Source organism: Pelobates fuscus, chromosome 8 (assembly GCF_036172605.1).
Source record: "Pelobates fuscus isolate aPelFus1 chromosome 8, aPelFus1.pri, whole genome shotgun sequence".
Taxonomy (NCBI): Eukaryota; Metazoa; Chordata; class Amphibia; order Anura; family Pelobatidae; genus Pelobates; species Pelobates fuscus.
Window position 1 is genome coordinate 167326438 of NC_086324.1, and position 12117 is coordinate 167338554.

The 12117-nt window shown below is 43.5% G+C and overlaps 2 protein-coding genes across 2 annotated transcripts in view; one reads left to right on the plus strand and one right to left on the minus strand.

Annotated features, from left to right (window-relative positions):
• Positions 1 to 1207: 1207 nt before the first annotated feature.
• On the minus strand, positions 1208 to 8744 carry LOC134571987 (nmrA-like family domain-containing protein 1). The gene is made up of 5 exons (XM_063430729.1): positions 8618 to 8744; positions 3790 to 4028; positions 2530 to 2776; positions 1872 to 2062; positions 1208 to 1632 (listed from the first exon to the last, which is right to left on the minus strand). Exons 1-5 carry the CDS (start codon positions 8649 to 8651, stop codon positions 1453 to 1455), a joined length of 891 nt encoding a protein of 296 aa, XP_063286799.1. The 5' UTR covers positions 8652 to 8744; the 3' UTR covers positions 1208 to 1452.
• The window catches only part of LOC134571986 (cyclin-dependent kinase-like 4), a 176802-nt gene continuing 171880 nt past the window's right edge, over positions 7196 to 12117 (plus strand). The window contains exon 1 of the mRNA XM_063430728.1: positions 7196 to 7423. The gene's annotated coding sequence lies outside the window, so the exon portion shown is untranslated. The remainder of the gene's footprint in view (positions 7424 to 12117) is intronic.

Genomic DNA, 12117 nt, shown 5'->3' on the forward strand with positions numbered 1-12117 from the left:
AACTATTTTGATATCTATTAACCGATTACTGTAACAGGAAATGCCAAATCAGCCTTATCCACATGAAAGATTATTCCAAAAAACAGTATTTATAAGTTCAATAAAAGAATAACGCTAAAACGTATTTGTATTCTGGTACCGAGGGCACGTTTCCTGGCAGCCCTGTCCTCCTTGTTGGAGGGGGGGCCATGTCAAAGAGAACAAACTGAGGGGAGGACTTGGCTAGCACGGAGGAGGGAGCTGTAGCGCCATTGGTCCTCTGTAGCCTGGCTTGCTGTATGTGCTGAGAACAGACGTCCAATATGCACAGAATTGACATTAGCCAGCCCACAACGCTTGTTCCTGGCCTGCTAAAGCACCCCAGTGATGCTACCTGAGGTGGAGTTACACCTTCGGCAGCAAAGGAGTGTACCTCAGTCACTATGAAATGCTGTACACAAAGCCTCCAAGCACCATAACCACTTTGAATCACTGAAATGGTCATTGTGCTTGGAGTAACTCTTTAATTATTCAAGAATTTGGTTACCTAAGCCATGTGTTAAAGTAATTAATCTATTTGGAATATTTTTACTACAGTTCTCCTCCTCCATCTTACTCTGGAGTTAACACAATGTATTAAAGTTATACTATTGTGTCTATTTAAGCTGAACTGTATAAAGTCAAGTCGCAAGGCTTTATAATTGCCGGGAGTCTGAATTACAATCTATGTGTTCAAACTGACGCCGTTATTAAAATGGCCCCGTCATCAGATATTGTATGTATGTTTCTACAAAAAAAATATATATAATCAACAGAACATACAGGCCGTCATTATTCTTTCTAGCACTTCTTTTTCTTATGAACGCATTGAATTTTCCTTAACTTGCAGTGACTATGCAGTGTCTTGTGTCGGTTCAACCAAGTGATTAATCTACTCTGAAAGTCAGCGAAATACAAGATTCTGCTTAGGAGATGTCTGATTCTGATTGGTTGCTGACCTCACTCACTCGCTGGAGCCTTATTTTTCCCTATTAGTTACTGTCACTGAGAAATTGAGAAACATGATGTGATTCGAAGATGGTCACCTACATATTGAAACACTGAAAGATCTTGAAGGGTTAATGAAGAGGTAGACCTGATATAGCTTGTTTAGATGAAGATATTCATTTGTTGAGATAATTGTTTTAAAATCATTTATAGGAATTAAAATGACTGTAATGACTGTCACTTTAAACACCTCCTTCAAGGTTTTAACATAACTGTTACCCATTAGTTTGTAGTCCACAATGGTCAGGGCAGAACAGGGTTAATTCTAAGTCCAAGTTCTTTATTTTTGATAATTCACACAAATCTACTACTAGTTTAGGTGGCAATCTCCCCATAATCGTTCCTTGGTAAATAGAAAAGCTGTCTCTACCAAAGGACGTCCTAAGAGCTTGTTTGTAAAATACTTTGACCGGTTTCGAGCGTTGGTTACAAATCTTTGTACGCCTCTTTCTTCTCTTCAAACCATTGCTTGAATGTCTTGGTTTGGGGGTTGAGTTTGTGTGTGAGCTTCTCATCCCGATCAGGCTTCAACAGGTAAAATCGGAACATGTTTGCCATCTCTCCCGCTCCTGGGAATCCCAATTTCTCATACTGATCAGGAGAAATCTGTAGGTGAGACAAACCGAGGTCTGGGTCAAGATGATCTCCACTACTTGCAGATAGCTGGGATGGTAAAGGCTACTTAATAGAAACTGCATTAAACATTACATAAACAAACAAAAAAAACATTTGTTATTAGAACCTTTGAATATCAGGAGGCAGGTACCTTCACTGTGTGGGGTTATTACATCTTATGATTATATTAACCGGTATCTGGATAGCATTCAGGAACTCAAATTGCTCACCTTAGCGTCTTTAATGGTCTTGCCTGTGACCTTGGACATGATGGCAGCATACTGCTCCACGGTTAGCTTCTCCGCACTAAGTCCGATATCCTTTCCGATGTATTCTGATGGGCACTTCAGGATGCTGACCACAACAGGACCCAGATCAGCCACAGATATGCCATCCATTGGGACATCACACATTGGGATGTCTGGAATTGTGCACATTATTAATCATTTAGAAGACACCACTAATAACCAGCCACTGAACCCTTCTTACTCAACATCATTTATAAACATATTTGTCTGACTCCTAGCTACCAACGTATTTAACAGTTTAAAAGAAGAATACTTGCAAGAATTACATTGACAGAGAACATATGGATGACACCAGTATACACTGTGCTAAAACCTCCCTCCTCTTCCCCTCCCTCCCCCCAATCAGGTGAATCCCAATATCGGTTACAACATAATGAGTACACTCTGTAATTACCCCTACTTCATGATGCATTTTATTGAAAAGCTGCTTAGTATGCCACCTTTGATTTCTCAGATATTACATATACTTTGTTTGTCCTTCGTAAATGTCATTAACACCACTGAATTATGCACAGCTACCCCGTAATTGAGCATTTTAATCCGTTTGTGGAAAATAGATTGGTTGGAATGATTGACTTACTCAGCTCATAGGTCTTCCCATCTGCTGATTTTATGGGTTTGGATGTCAGGAAGTTCTCATAGTAAAATGCAAGTCTAACACTGGTCATCGGGACTCCAATGGCCCTGAAGTATTCCTCTATCTCTCCTTTGCCATCAAAATGCAAGACTTCCAGCTTGTCTCCTGTCAATTTCTTCACATTTTCCAAGCCACTATAGACCACGTGTTTGAGGTCCAGTTTTTTGGACAAATCCGCGATCAATTTGCCCTACAAAGATAAGACCTCTTTAAGAAGAAAAACAATGTTTCTGACTCCATCAAACTCTATTCTCAGTCACTAAGTACTGATAGTTTATTTGACCTTACAGACCTATTAGGGAACAGGGTTACATCAGTAGCTCATTTAATCTTATTTGCATATATATCCATGTACAGATGACTTTAAATTCTAACTGTTTCCAGATTTAGAATTTTTTAATAAATTCTTAATTTTTATAATAATTTTAGTGGTTTTACATATAATTTAAAAAGCCAGAGAGGTACACTTTTAGGACCGACAGTGAGACATTTAACAACAATATACACCAAAAGTGAAGATTAAATTCTTAATTCAAGAGCGCAAATTTCACATTTTGATAAAAGTGACAAAAAACATATAGGATAGCCACTTCTAGAAATTAGCATTACTACTTATTATTGTCATTTGCATAGCACCGACAACATATTCAACAATGCCTTACTATTATAGAAAGTATTTAGAGGTGAAGAAGTCCCTGTTCCAAATGAGCTTACAATCTATGAGGATTTGACGTAGGCAGATATCAGCAGGCAAGGGGGGCCACTGGCATGCAGGAGTTATGGACTGCAGCCTTACACCTTCTTCTACAGATTAAACCAGGCAGTGGACATGATGTGTGCAAGTCTTTGCTAGTATGACTTTCTTTTTACATGACCAGCTGGCCTGGAATCTCATTGTCCTCCAGACCTAGACTGGTTCACTCTGATATATTTCAGCTTTCATTGGCAGCAATAGAGTCATGGGCAACAGAGTCTGCAGTTGTTAGTAATGCACAGATCTCTGAGAATGTTCCATCATGGTGATAATGATGGAGGTTGCAGAGATATCTGTCAAATCCAAATAGTGCATGCGCTGCACGAGAAGGTAAACTAAACATTTCTTTCTTATCGCCCCCAAGGCCTAGAGTTGCCAGCCCTCTCCTGGCAGATATATATTATTCGGAATCTTGCCCAGGGACACTTACTGGTGGAGATAAGTCTTACCTGTGCAATCTCCTTTTCTTTGCTGAAATGCTCCCAGAAATTGGTGACAATAAAAGCTCCGTAGGCTTTGCTGAGAGCAGCCTCTAAACTCTTTTTGTCATCCATATCTGCAGCCACCACCTCTGCCCCGGCCTCTTTCAACTTCAGGGCTGCCGGCTTACTGGTGTCCCGGGTCACAGCTCTGACAATGAAGGTACCATCCTTCAAGAGAGCTTTCGCTACCGAGCCGCCTTGGGCACCTGTGAGAAAAAGTTTATTCGGAGGGTGTGAGATCAAGGAAGAGTAAGAAAATCAGAGAAATCCAATCAAGGAGATGGGGTAGCCTCACTGATGTAAAAACATACTGAACTGCTTGCTGTAACCTAAATAACATTGATGGCTATGCAATACCATGTACTCTCAGAATATAAAAAGAGTATATTTGGGCTTGGCCCAGTCTGCTCTGATTGGTCGCACCACGTTCTAGTAATAAAAATGAATCCTATAATCTGTAGGAAAGTTCTTGAGAGGGAGTGACCATAAACCTGTTTTACTCAAAGAATTGTGTTTACTCTGGGAGCTGAATACTACAGAACAAAACCCTACGCTTAAAGGACCTTGGATCAGAGCCATCTTGAATGTGTAGGACACCCACATGATACCCTACAACAGTATTTATCTTATATAATGATGTTTATCAGACTGGACAGGAGGGGGAGCTGTTTCAGGTGTACATAGTTACAGATTGAAGAACAGCTTGTTCATCATACTGCATTCATCTAAGAATAACTGACTCAATGAGTCTAAATGACAGTTTGATTTACTATTTGTAATCTATGTTTCTTTTTGCTGCCAGCAAAGCTTAATGCCCCCACAATCTCCCCCCCCCCCAAAAAAAAATATAGACGCATCAAATTGTTCTCAAAGCCACTTAAAACATAGTGTACAAATGACACTTGTAGTCCAAAGCTACACTAATACTACACATAAGAGTTGTGTCTCTAACAGAACTCACAATGTAAAGTTTCAGATAAGGTTAGAACAGATCTACCTGAACCATGGCTAGCTGTGTGGGTCCGAGTACTCTACAAGCTATTGTTTACCCACAGGCTGCAGGGCATTCAGTCAGTGCCAAGTCACAACATGCAGTACATGCACTCAGGCTCACATGTTCTCTTTGGCAGCTACTGTGTGTAAAGCCACAATCCGTGTGCGTGAGAAACGTCACAATCAGTGTGTGTGAAACTTCACAATCAGTGTGTTTGAGAAATGTCCCAATCAGTGTGTGCGCACGCAATGTCACAATCTATGTGCAACTTCACAATCAGTGTGCGCAATGTCACAATTCATGTGTAACTGCACAATCAGTGTGTGCGCGCACTCTCACAATCCATGTGTAACTTCACAATCAGTGTGTGTAATGTCACTATCAGTGTGTGTGTGTGTGTGTGTGTGTGTGAAACTTTACGATCAGTGTGTACATATTTACAAGAATTGTGTATAACTACACAATTATCATGTGTACATTTACAATTAACATGTATAACTTCACAATATGTGTTTGGTTAACTTCACATTCAGTGTGTGACATCACAATCAGCGTATGTAACTTTGCAAGCAATATAAACTACACAATGTAAAGTGTGTGTAAGTTTGTGATCAGTGTGTGTACATTCAGAATTATTTACTAAAGTGAGTATTGTCAGGAATGTGGAGTGATTTTCAAATTTAAGATCACAATTATTTAAAGGGTTACTGCAAGCACCATCAACACTTAAGTGATTTAACATCTGGAGCCTTTGTGTGTATTGTTTTGTGTAGCGTTGTTTTGTGTAGTGTTTTGCTTCCAGTGCAACTAGTCTGGGTCACAATTTGCATTGATTTTCAGGCAAGTCTCCCTTTAGTAAATACGTCTGCAGGTGTGTATAATTATACAATTAATGTGTGCAACTTCACAACCAAAGTATGTATAACGTATTATTCAATGTGTGTAACTGTGTAGATTTAAAATGTCTTTACAATTACACAATCAGTGTGTGTACATTTGCATTCAGTTTGTATGGCTACACAATCAGTGTGCGTGTAACTTATCAATCAATATGTGGCTACACATTGTGTGTGTGTCTTTACTGTATCTATGTGTGTGTGTGTGTCTGCACCGTATCTGTGTGTATGCGTCTGCACCGTATCTGTGTGTGTGGCTGCACCGTATCTGTGTATGTGGCTGCACCGTATCTGTATGTGTGTGTGGGGGGGCTCGGCCACGCTACAATAGAGGTAGGGGAGGGGGGAGGAAGAAAATTAAGGAGGGAGGGGGAGAAAAAAGAGAGTGACAAGGGAGGGAGGGAGAGAAAAAAGAGAGTGACGAGGGAGGGAGGGGGAGAAAAACGAGTGACAAGGGAGGGAGGGAGAGAGGGGGAGAAAGAGAGTGACAAGGGAGGGAGGGGGAGAAAGAGAGTGACAAGGGAGGGAGGGAGAGGGAGAAAGAGAGTGACAAGGGAGGGAGGGAGGGGGAGAAAGAGAGTGACAAGGGAGGGAGGGGGAGAAAGAGAGTGGGGAGGGAGGGAGAGGGAGAGAGAGTGGGGAGGGAGAGGGAGAAAGAGTGACAAGGGAGGGAGGAGAGAAAGAGAGTGACAAGGGAGGGAGGGGGAGAAAGAGAGTGACAAGGGAGGGAGGGGGAGAAAGAGAGTGACAAGGGGGGGCAGAGGGGGAGAAAGAGAGTGACAATGGAGGGAAGGAGGGGGAGAAAGAAAGTGACAAGGGAGGGAGGGAGGGGGAGAAAGAAAGTGACAAGGGAGGGAGGGGGAGAAAGAGTGACAAGGGAGGGAGGGGGAGAAAGAGTGACAAGGGAGGGAGGGGGAGAAAGAGTGACAAGGGAGGGAGGGGGAGAAAGAGTGACAAGGGAGGGAGGGGGAGAAAGAGTGACAAGGGAGGGAGGGGGAGAAAGAGTGACAAGGGAGGGAGGGAGGGGGAGAAAGAGTGACAAGGGAGGGAGGGAGGGGGAGAAAGAGTGACAAGGGAGGGAGGGAGGGAGGGGGAGAAAGAGAGTGACAAGGGAGGGAGGGGGAGAAAGAGAGTGACAAGGGAGGGAGGGAGATTGACATCCATCACACACACACACACAATCACACAATCATGCAACCCTTACACACACAGAAACACACAATGCATTCCTTACACACACTCAACGCACCCCGTACACACACACACACACACACAATCACACAATCATGCAACCCTTACACACACAGAAACACACAGTGCATTCCTTGCACACACTCAATGCACCCCGTACACACACTCAATGCACCCCTTACAGACGCACACACCGCATCCCGTACATACACAGAAACACACCTTGCAGCCCTTACACATACAAACACAGATTCACACAATGCATTCCTTTCACACATATCAGGACATCCCCTACACACTCCACCCCCTGTGAACAAACTCATTGGTGGAACATGAAGGTGGACCCTGGGACCCAGACCTTGAGCTGTGTAAAGGGCCCCCAAAAAATGGAGCTGCTTCCCGTTCTCCCAGAACATTGATTTTTGTGACCACAGTTACAAACAGCCTCCAGAGATCCTGTTCTACACCAGACCAGTGGAGCCAGACTGCAGCTAGAGCCCATCATCATCCTCATCTGGTTGTAAGTAGGCAATCTAGGATATTATTCGTGGCACTAATCTCTAATTTACCTCACATTAAAGAAACACTATAGTCCCCAGAAGCACTGCAGCTTAATGTAGTGGTTCTGGTGTCTATAGCCTGTCCCTGCAGGCCTTTTAATGTAAACACCGCGGCACTCCAGCACTGGCGTTAGTTAACATGGCAGAAAAATAATTGGAAAGGGTTAGGGGGGCTACTAATAAGAATAGGGGAGAGGGGTAGGTAGAAAAATAATTGGAAGGGTTTAGGGGGGCTACTAATATGGATGGGAGGAGGGGGGAGGTAGAAAAATTATTGGAGGGGTTAGGGGGTACTAATATGAATGGAAGGGGTAGGGTGGGTTCTAATATGCATGGAAGGGGTTAGGGGGTACTAATATGCATGGAAGGGGTAGGGGGTTAATATGCGTGGAAGGGGTAGGTGGGGTTCTTTTGTGCATGGAAGGGGTATGGGTGGTTCTAATATTCATGGGAGGGGTAGGGGTGGTTCTAATCAGGAGGATCCCGGCGCTGAATCCGGGTAAGTAAAACCCCTTCCCTGTAGTGACCCTTTAATGTTATTATTTAATCATTTATATAGCGACTGCAAATTCCGTAGCGCTGTACAATGGGATAAACAACTCCTAGTTTACGGAATAAGAATATACCCGGCGAGTAAAAATGCTATCCCCCCCAGATTTTTTTGGGTTCCTACGCCCATGGCTGCACCGTATCTGTGTGTGTGTGTTTGTGTGTGTGTGGCTGCACCGTATCTGTGTGTGTCTGTGGCTGCACCATAGCTGTGTGTGTGTGTGGCTGCACCATATCTGTGTGTGTGTGTGTCTGGACCGTATCTGTGTATGTGTGTGTGTATGCAGCTGCACAGTTTGTCTGTGTCCTAACATGACCTGCTTGTCCCTGAAGCTCAAACATTGTTTGTTTGTAGAAAGATTCACGTGTTTTGTGAAAACTCATCCCATCTCTGGCCAAAACCCCCATCACAAACCGTCCTCTGACAATGGGCGTATTCTTCTTAATATAATGCACAGCTAGCTGGCAGGCAATACTACTTGCTGGCAAAGCTTCAAGAGAGTTGCAGCCCTGCAGCAGCTGGGGGTAGTTAGTGTTATAAACCATTCCCCACCTCTCCATTCTATCCCCACATTTCTATAAGTCGCTCTGTGCATCCTTCTTACCTGTGGCTCCAAACACAGTGATGATCTTCTTCATGTTAATGCTAGGTGCAGTGAGAGTGTCTTGGAATTTCGGGCTCGGTCGATGTGTAGGAATGAGGCTCACGGTGCAGACTGACTGGTTTTATAAGACTGCTTAGTGCTCCCTCCGCCCCGCACCCTGTAAGGTCTACATCCCTCTGACTCAGCAAAGCAAATTATATTCATTATGAAAGGGCTGGGTGTCAGCTCTGCTAAAATAAACACCGTTGAATGCACTCTTTGCATTTGCAATAAAAACTGAGATAGAAAAAATATATGTAAAGAACATTAAACTATCTATATGAAGCCTAAAGTAGTGGCCGCTCCCTAAGCGTCCGACGTGCAGGAAGGACCAGTGTGACATTCACAGGGTCCCATCTGTTAGCCTTTGCAGTAGCCACTTGTGGACCATTTATTTGTAAAGTATCCTGTGGGAGGCCAAGGGTCTCCAGAAGAGCAGCCATTCTATGCATATTATGGATGGGGTAGGATGAATCATCATTTAGAACTATGAGGGTGCGCGATAAGTGCCATCTGTAGCAGATATTGTTATTCCGAAGGAGTGTGGTGAAAGATTTCCAGGATCTCCTCCATAGAAGAGTGCCCAAATAGAGGTCGGCATAAAAGTTAAGCGCCATATTTTCAAAAGTATATGGAGAAGTCCCCCTAAGAGCTGCCAGCACCGCAGCTTCGCCACTGCTACGCTGAAAATGCACCACCAGATCTCTAGGTACCGTGTCCGGAGCCCACCTAGGCTCAGGGGTCCAGAGCCCACAAAGCCGGTAAGTCTGTGCTTTCTCTGCTCAAAGATAGATCCTCTGAGGAGTCGGAGCATTCATCTAGCTCCACGGCCATTTTTGGCTCTAACTCGCAATACGCCTCTCTGAGAAGATCATCGATATGCATCCCCGGTCTGGGTTTGTCTGGCTTTTGCTTTTTAGATTTGTTGCCCATGTCAGCCTGGACTGTGTCAGAACACAAATATGGGCTTTAATAGTGTTTCATAATTACTTAAAACAGCAAATTGTCATGGAGCTCTGAGATACCACGTGTGGCCTAAACTCCATAGGCGAAGCGTCTAACATCTTACAGCGGCTGGATGCCCTATTCGAAGCCTTCTGGGAAAAGCTGAGAGCCAGGATTTCGCAGCCAGTTCCTGAGATTAAACCGCATTCACACCGGTTGTGACGCACACAACACCGACCACGCCACTTGAGGTGACAGAGGCCCCTTCGGAACAACTCACAAAAAGTTAAGGGCAGATTAGTATCGGCACTGCATACTCTTCCAGCACGCAAGGGGAGACAGAGGAGATAAGCTAGCTGGAGCAGGCAGCACCTACTCATAGGGGAACCACAACTGATGCCCCCCACGCGAGACCTACATGAGGCAACCATGGCTGGAATAGCCTCATCCCCATCACAGGAATAGGCTGACCGTAAGACTTGAACTCATGCTGCTCGTGCACACACAGCCTATAGATACCCTGTACAGATCACTTAATGTTAAGTTGCTCTGTGTCTTATCCCATCTTGCCCAGAAGATAGCTGTCCTAATGCTACACTTAATGGATAGTCCCTTCATTTTCTTGGAGCTGCCTTGGGTGGTACACCATAGTCATGTGTTTTGTCACATAGATCCAGCATACTTATCCCATCACTGTTTATCCATACATATTAAACCTGACTACTTTATTGTTGCCTATTCATGCAGGTTTAGCCTGTTTACCATACACACAAAAAAACTTTGTTGTTACTCTAGTATGCCATGACAATGATTGTTTCTCTTGTGCTTGCTACTGCTGTTGTGACGCTGCAAGATTTATGTTATCTGTATTCTTGTGCACATCAAAAATAAAGAATTATAAAAAAGAAATAGTGTGACCATGAGAATTTTACCTTTGTCATGTTTGCTACACTATGGGTTTGTTTTTTTTTGTTTGTTTTTTAAATTATGCTGTGTCATACCTTTTTTATTATGCTGTGTCATACATGACAAAGGTTGTTCTCATACCTGTATTTCTGGCTCAGGTAAATAGAATGGATACCCCCGCCTCTTTTCCCCTCCCCAGTTTAATTTAGTTTTTTATTTTATTTTGGTTTTACTAATTACCAATATACTTTGTTCATTTAACATAATTTCATGTTGATGAAAGATTTAAAAAGACACAAACCAACTATTTATAGTACATTATGAGGTTCACAACAATTTTCACACAATTTTTTTATATTACCGTTTTGCCGTGATATGTACCTTATGTCTTGATCATAATCCTGCTGAAAATGTGTTATTTTTGTGTACTGTGATTTATTTTTGTGAATATCAACATATATTGTGTTGTTTGTTAATTTAATATATTCTATTTACTTAAAAAATCTTTTTCAATAAAAATATTTGAAATGAACTATTAACCGGATGTGGCAATAGAGTCAGTGTGAGTGCATATTTGTGTGCATATGTGTGTGTCTCCAGTCAGTGTGTGTGTCTGCTTTCTGTGTGGGTGTGCAGTCCGTGGGTGTGCAGTCAGTAGGTGTGCAGTCAGTGGGTATGTAGTCAGTAGGTGTGCAGTCAGTGGGTGTGCAGTCAGTGGGTGTGTAGTCAGTGGGTGTGCAGTCAGTGGGTGTGTAGTCAGTGGGTGTGCAGTCAGTGGTTGTGTAGTCAGTGGGTGTGCAGTCAGTGGGTGTGTAGTCAGTGGGTGTGCAGTCAGTAGGTGTGCAGTCCGTGGGTGTGCAGTCAGTAGGTGTGCAGTCAGTAGGTGTGCAGTCAGTGGGTGTGTAGTCAGTGGGTGTGTAGTCAGTGGGTGTGTAGTCAGTGGGTGTGCAGTCAGTGGGTGTGTAGTCAGTGGGTGTGCAGTCAGTGGGTGTGTAGTCAGTGGGTTTGCAGTCAGTGGGTGTGTAGTCAGTGGGTGTGCAGTCAGTAGGTGTGCAGTCCGTGGGTGTGCAGTCAGTAGGTGTGCAGTCAGTAGGTGTGCAGTCAGTGGGTGTGCAGTCAGTGGGTGTGTAGTCAGTGGGTGTGCAGTCAGTGGGTGTGTAGTCAGTGGGTGTGTAGTCAGTGGGTGTGCAGTCAGTGGGTGTGCAGTCAGTAGGTGTGCAGTCAGTGGGTGTGTAGTCAGTAGGTGTGCAGTCAGTGGGTGTGCAGTCAGTGGGTGTGCAGGCAGTGGGTGTGCAGTCAGTGGGTGTGTAGTCAGTGGGTGTGTAGTCAGTGGGTGTTCTCACATAACCCGCCTCTATGAGGACCTTTTCATAAAGAGGAAAGTGATTTTGTTTTTGAAAAGCTTCATAACCTGGCTGAGTGTGTTGGTCAAAATCCAAATATCTTGTAATACAATAGACCAGCCAAACGTGAACCTTTGTTGTGTGATCACTCACAAGTTCTCTGTGGATGGCATCTAACACTTTATCTTTACATTTAATTCTTTTTTTTTCTTTTTCAATCCAAAAATCTACATATTCTTCCTTCAAATATTTACATGTACAGTGTTT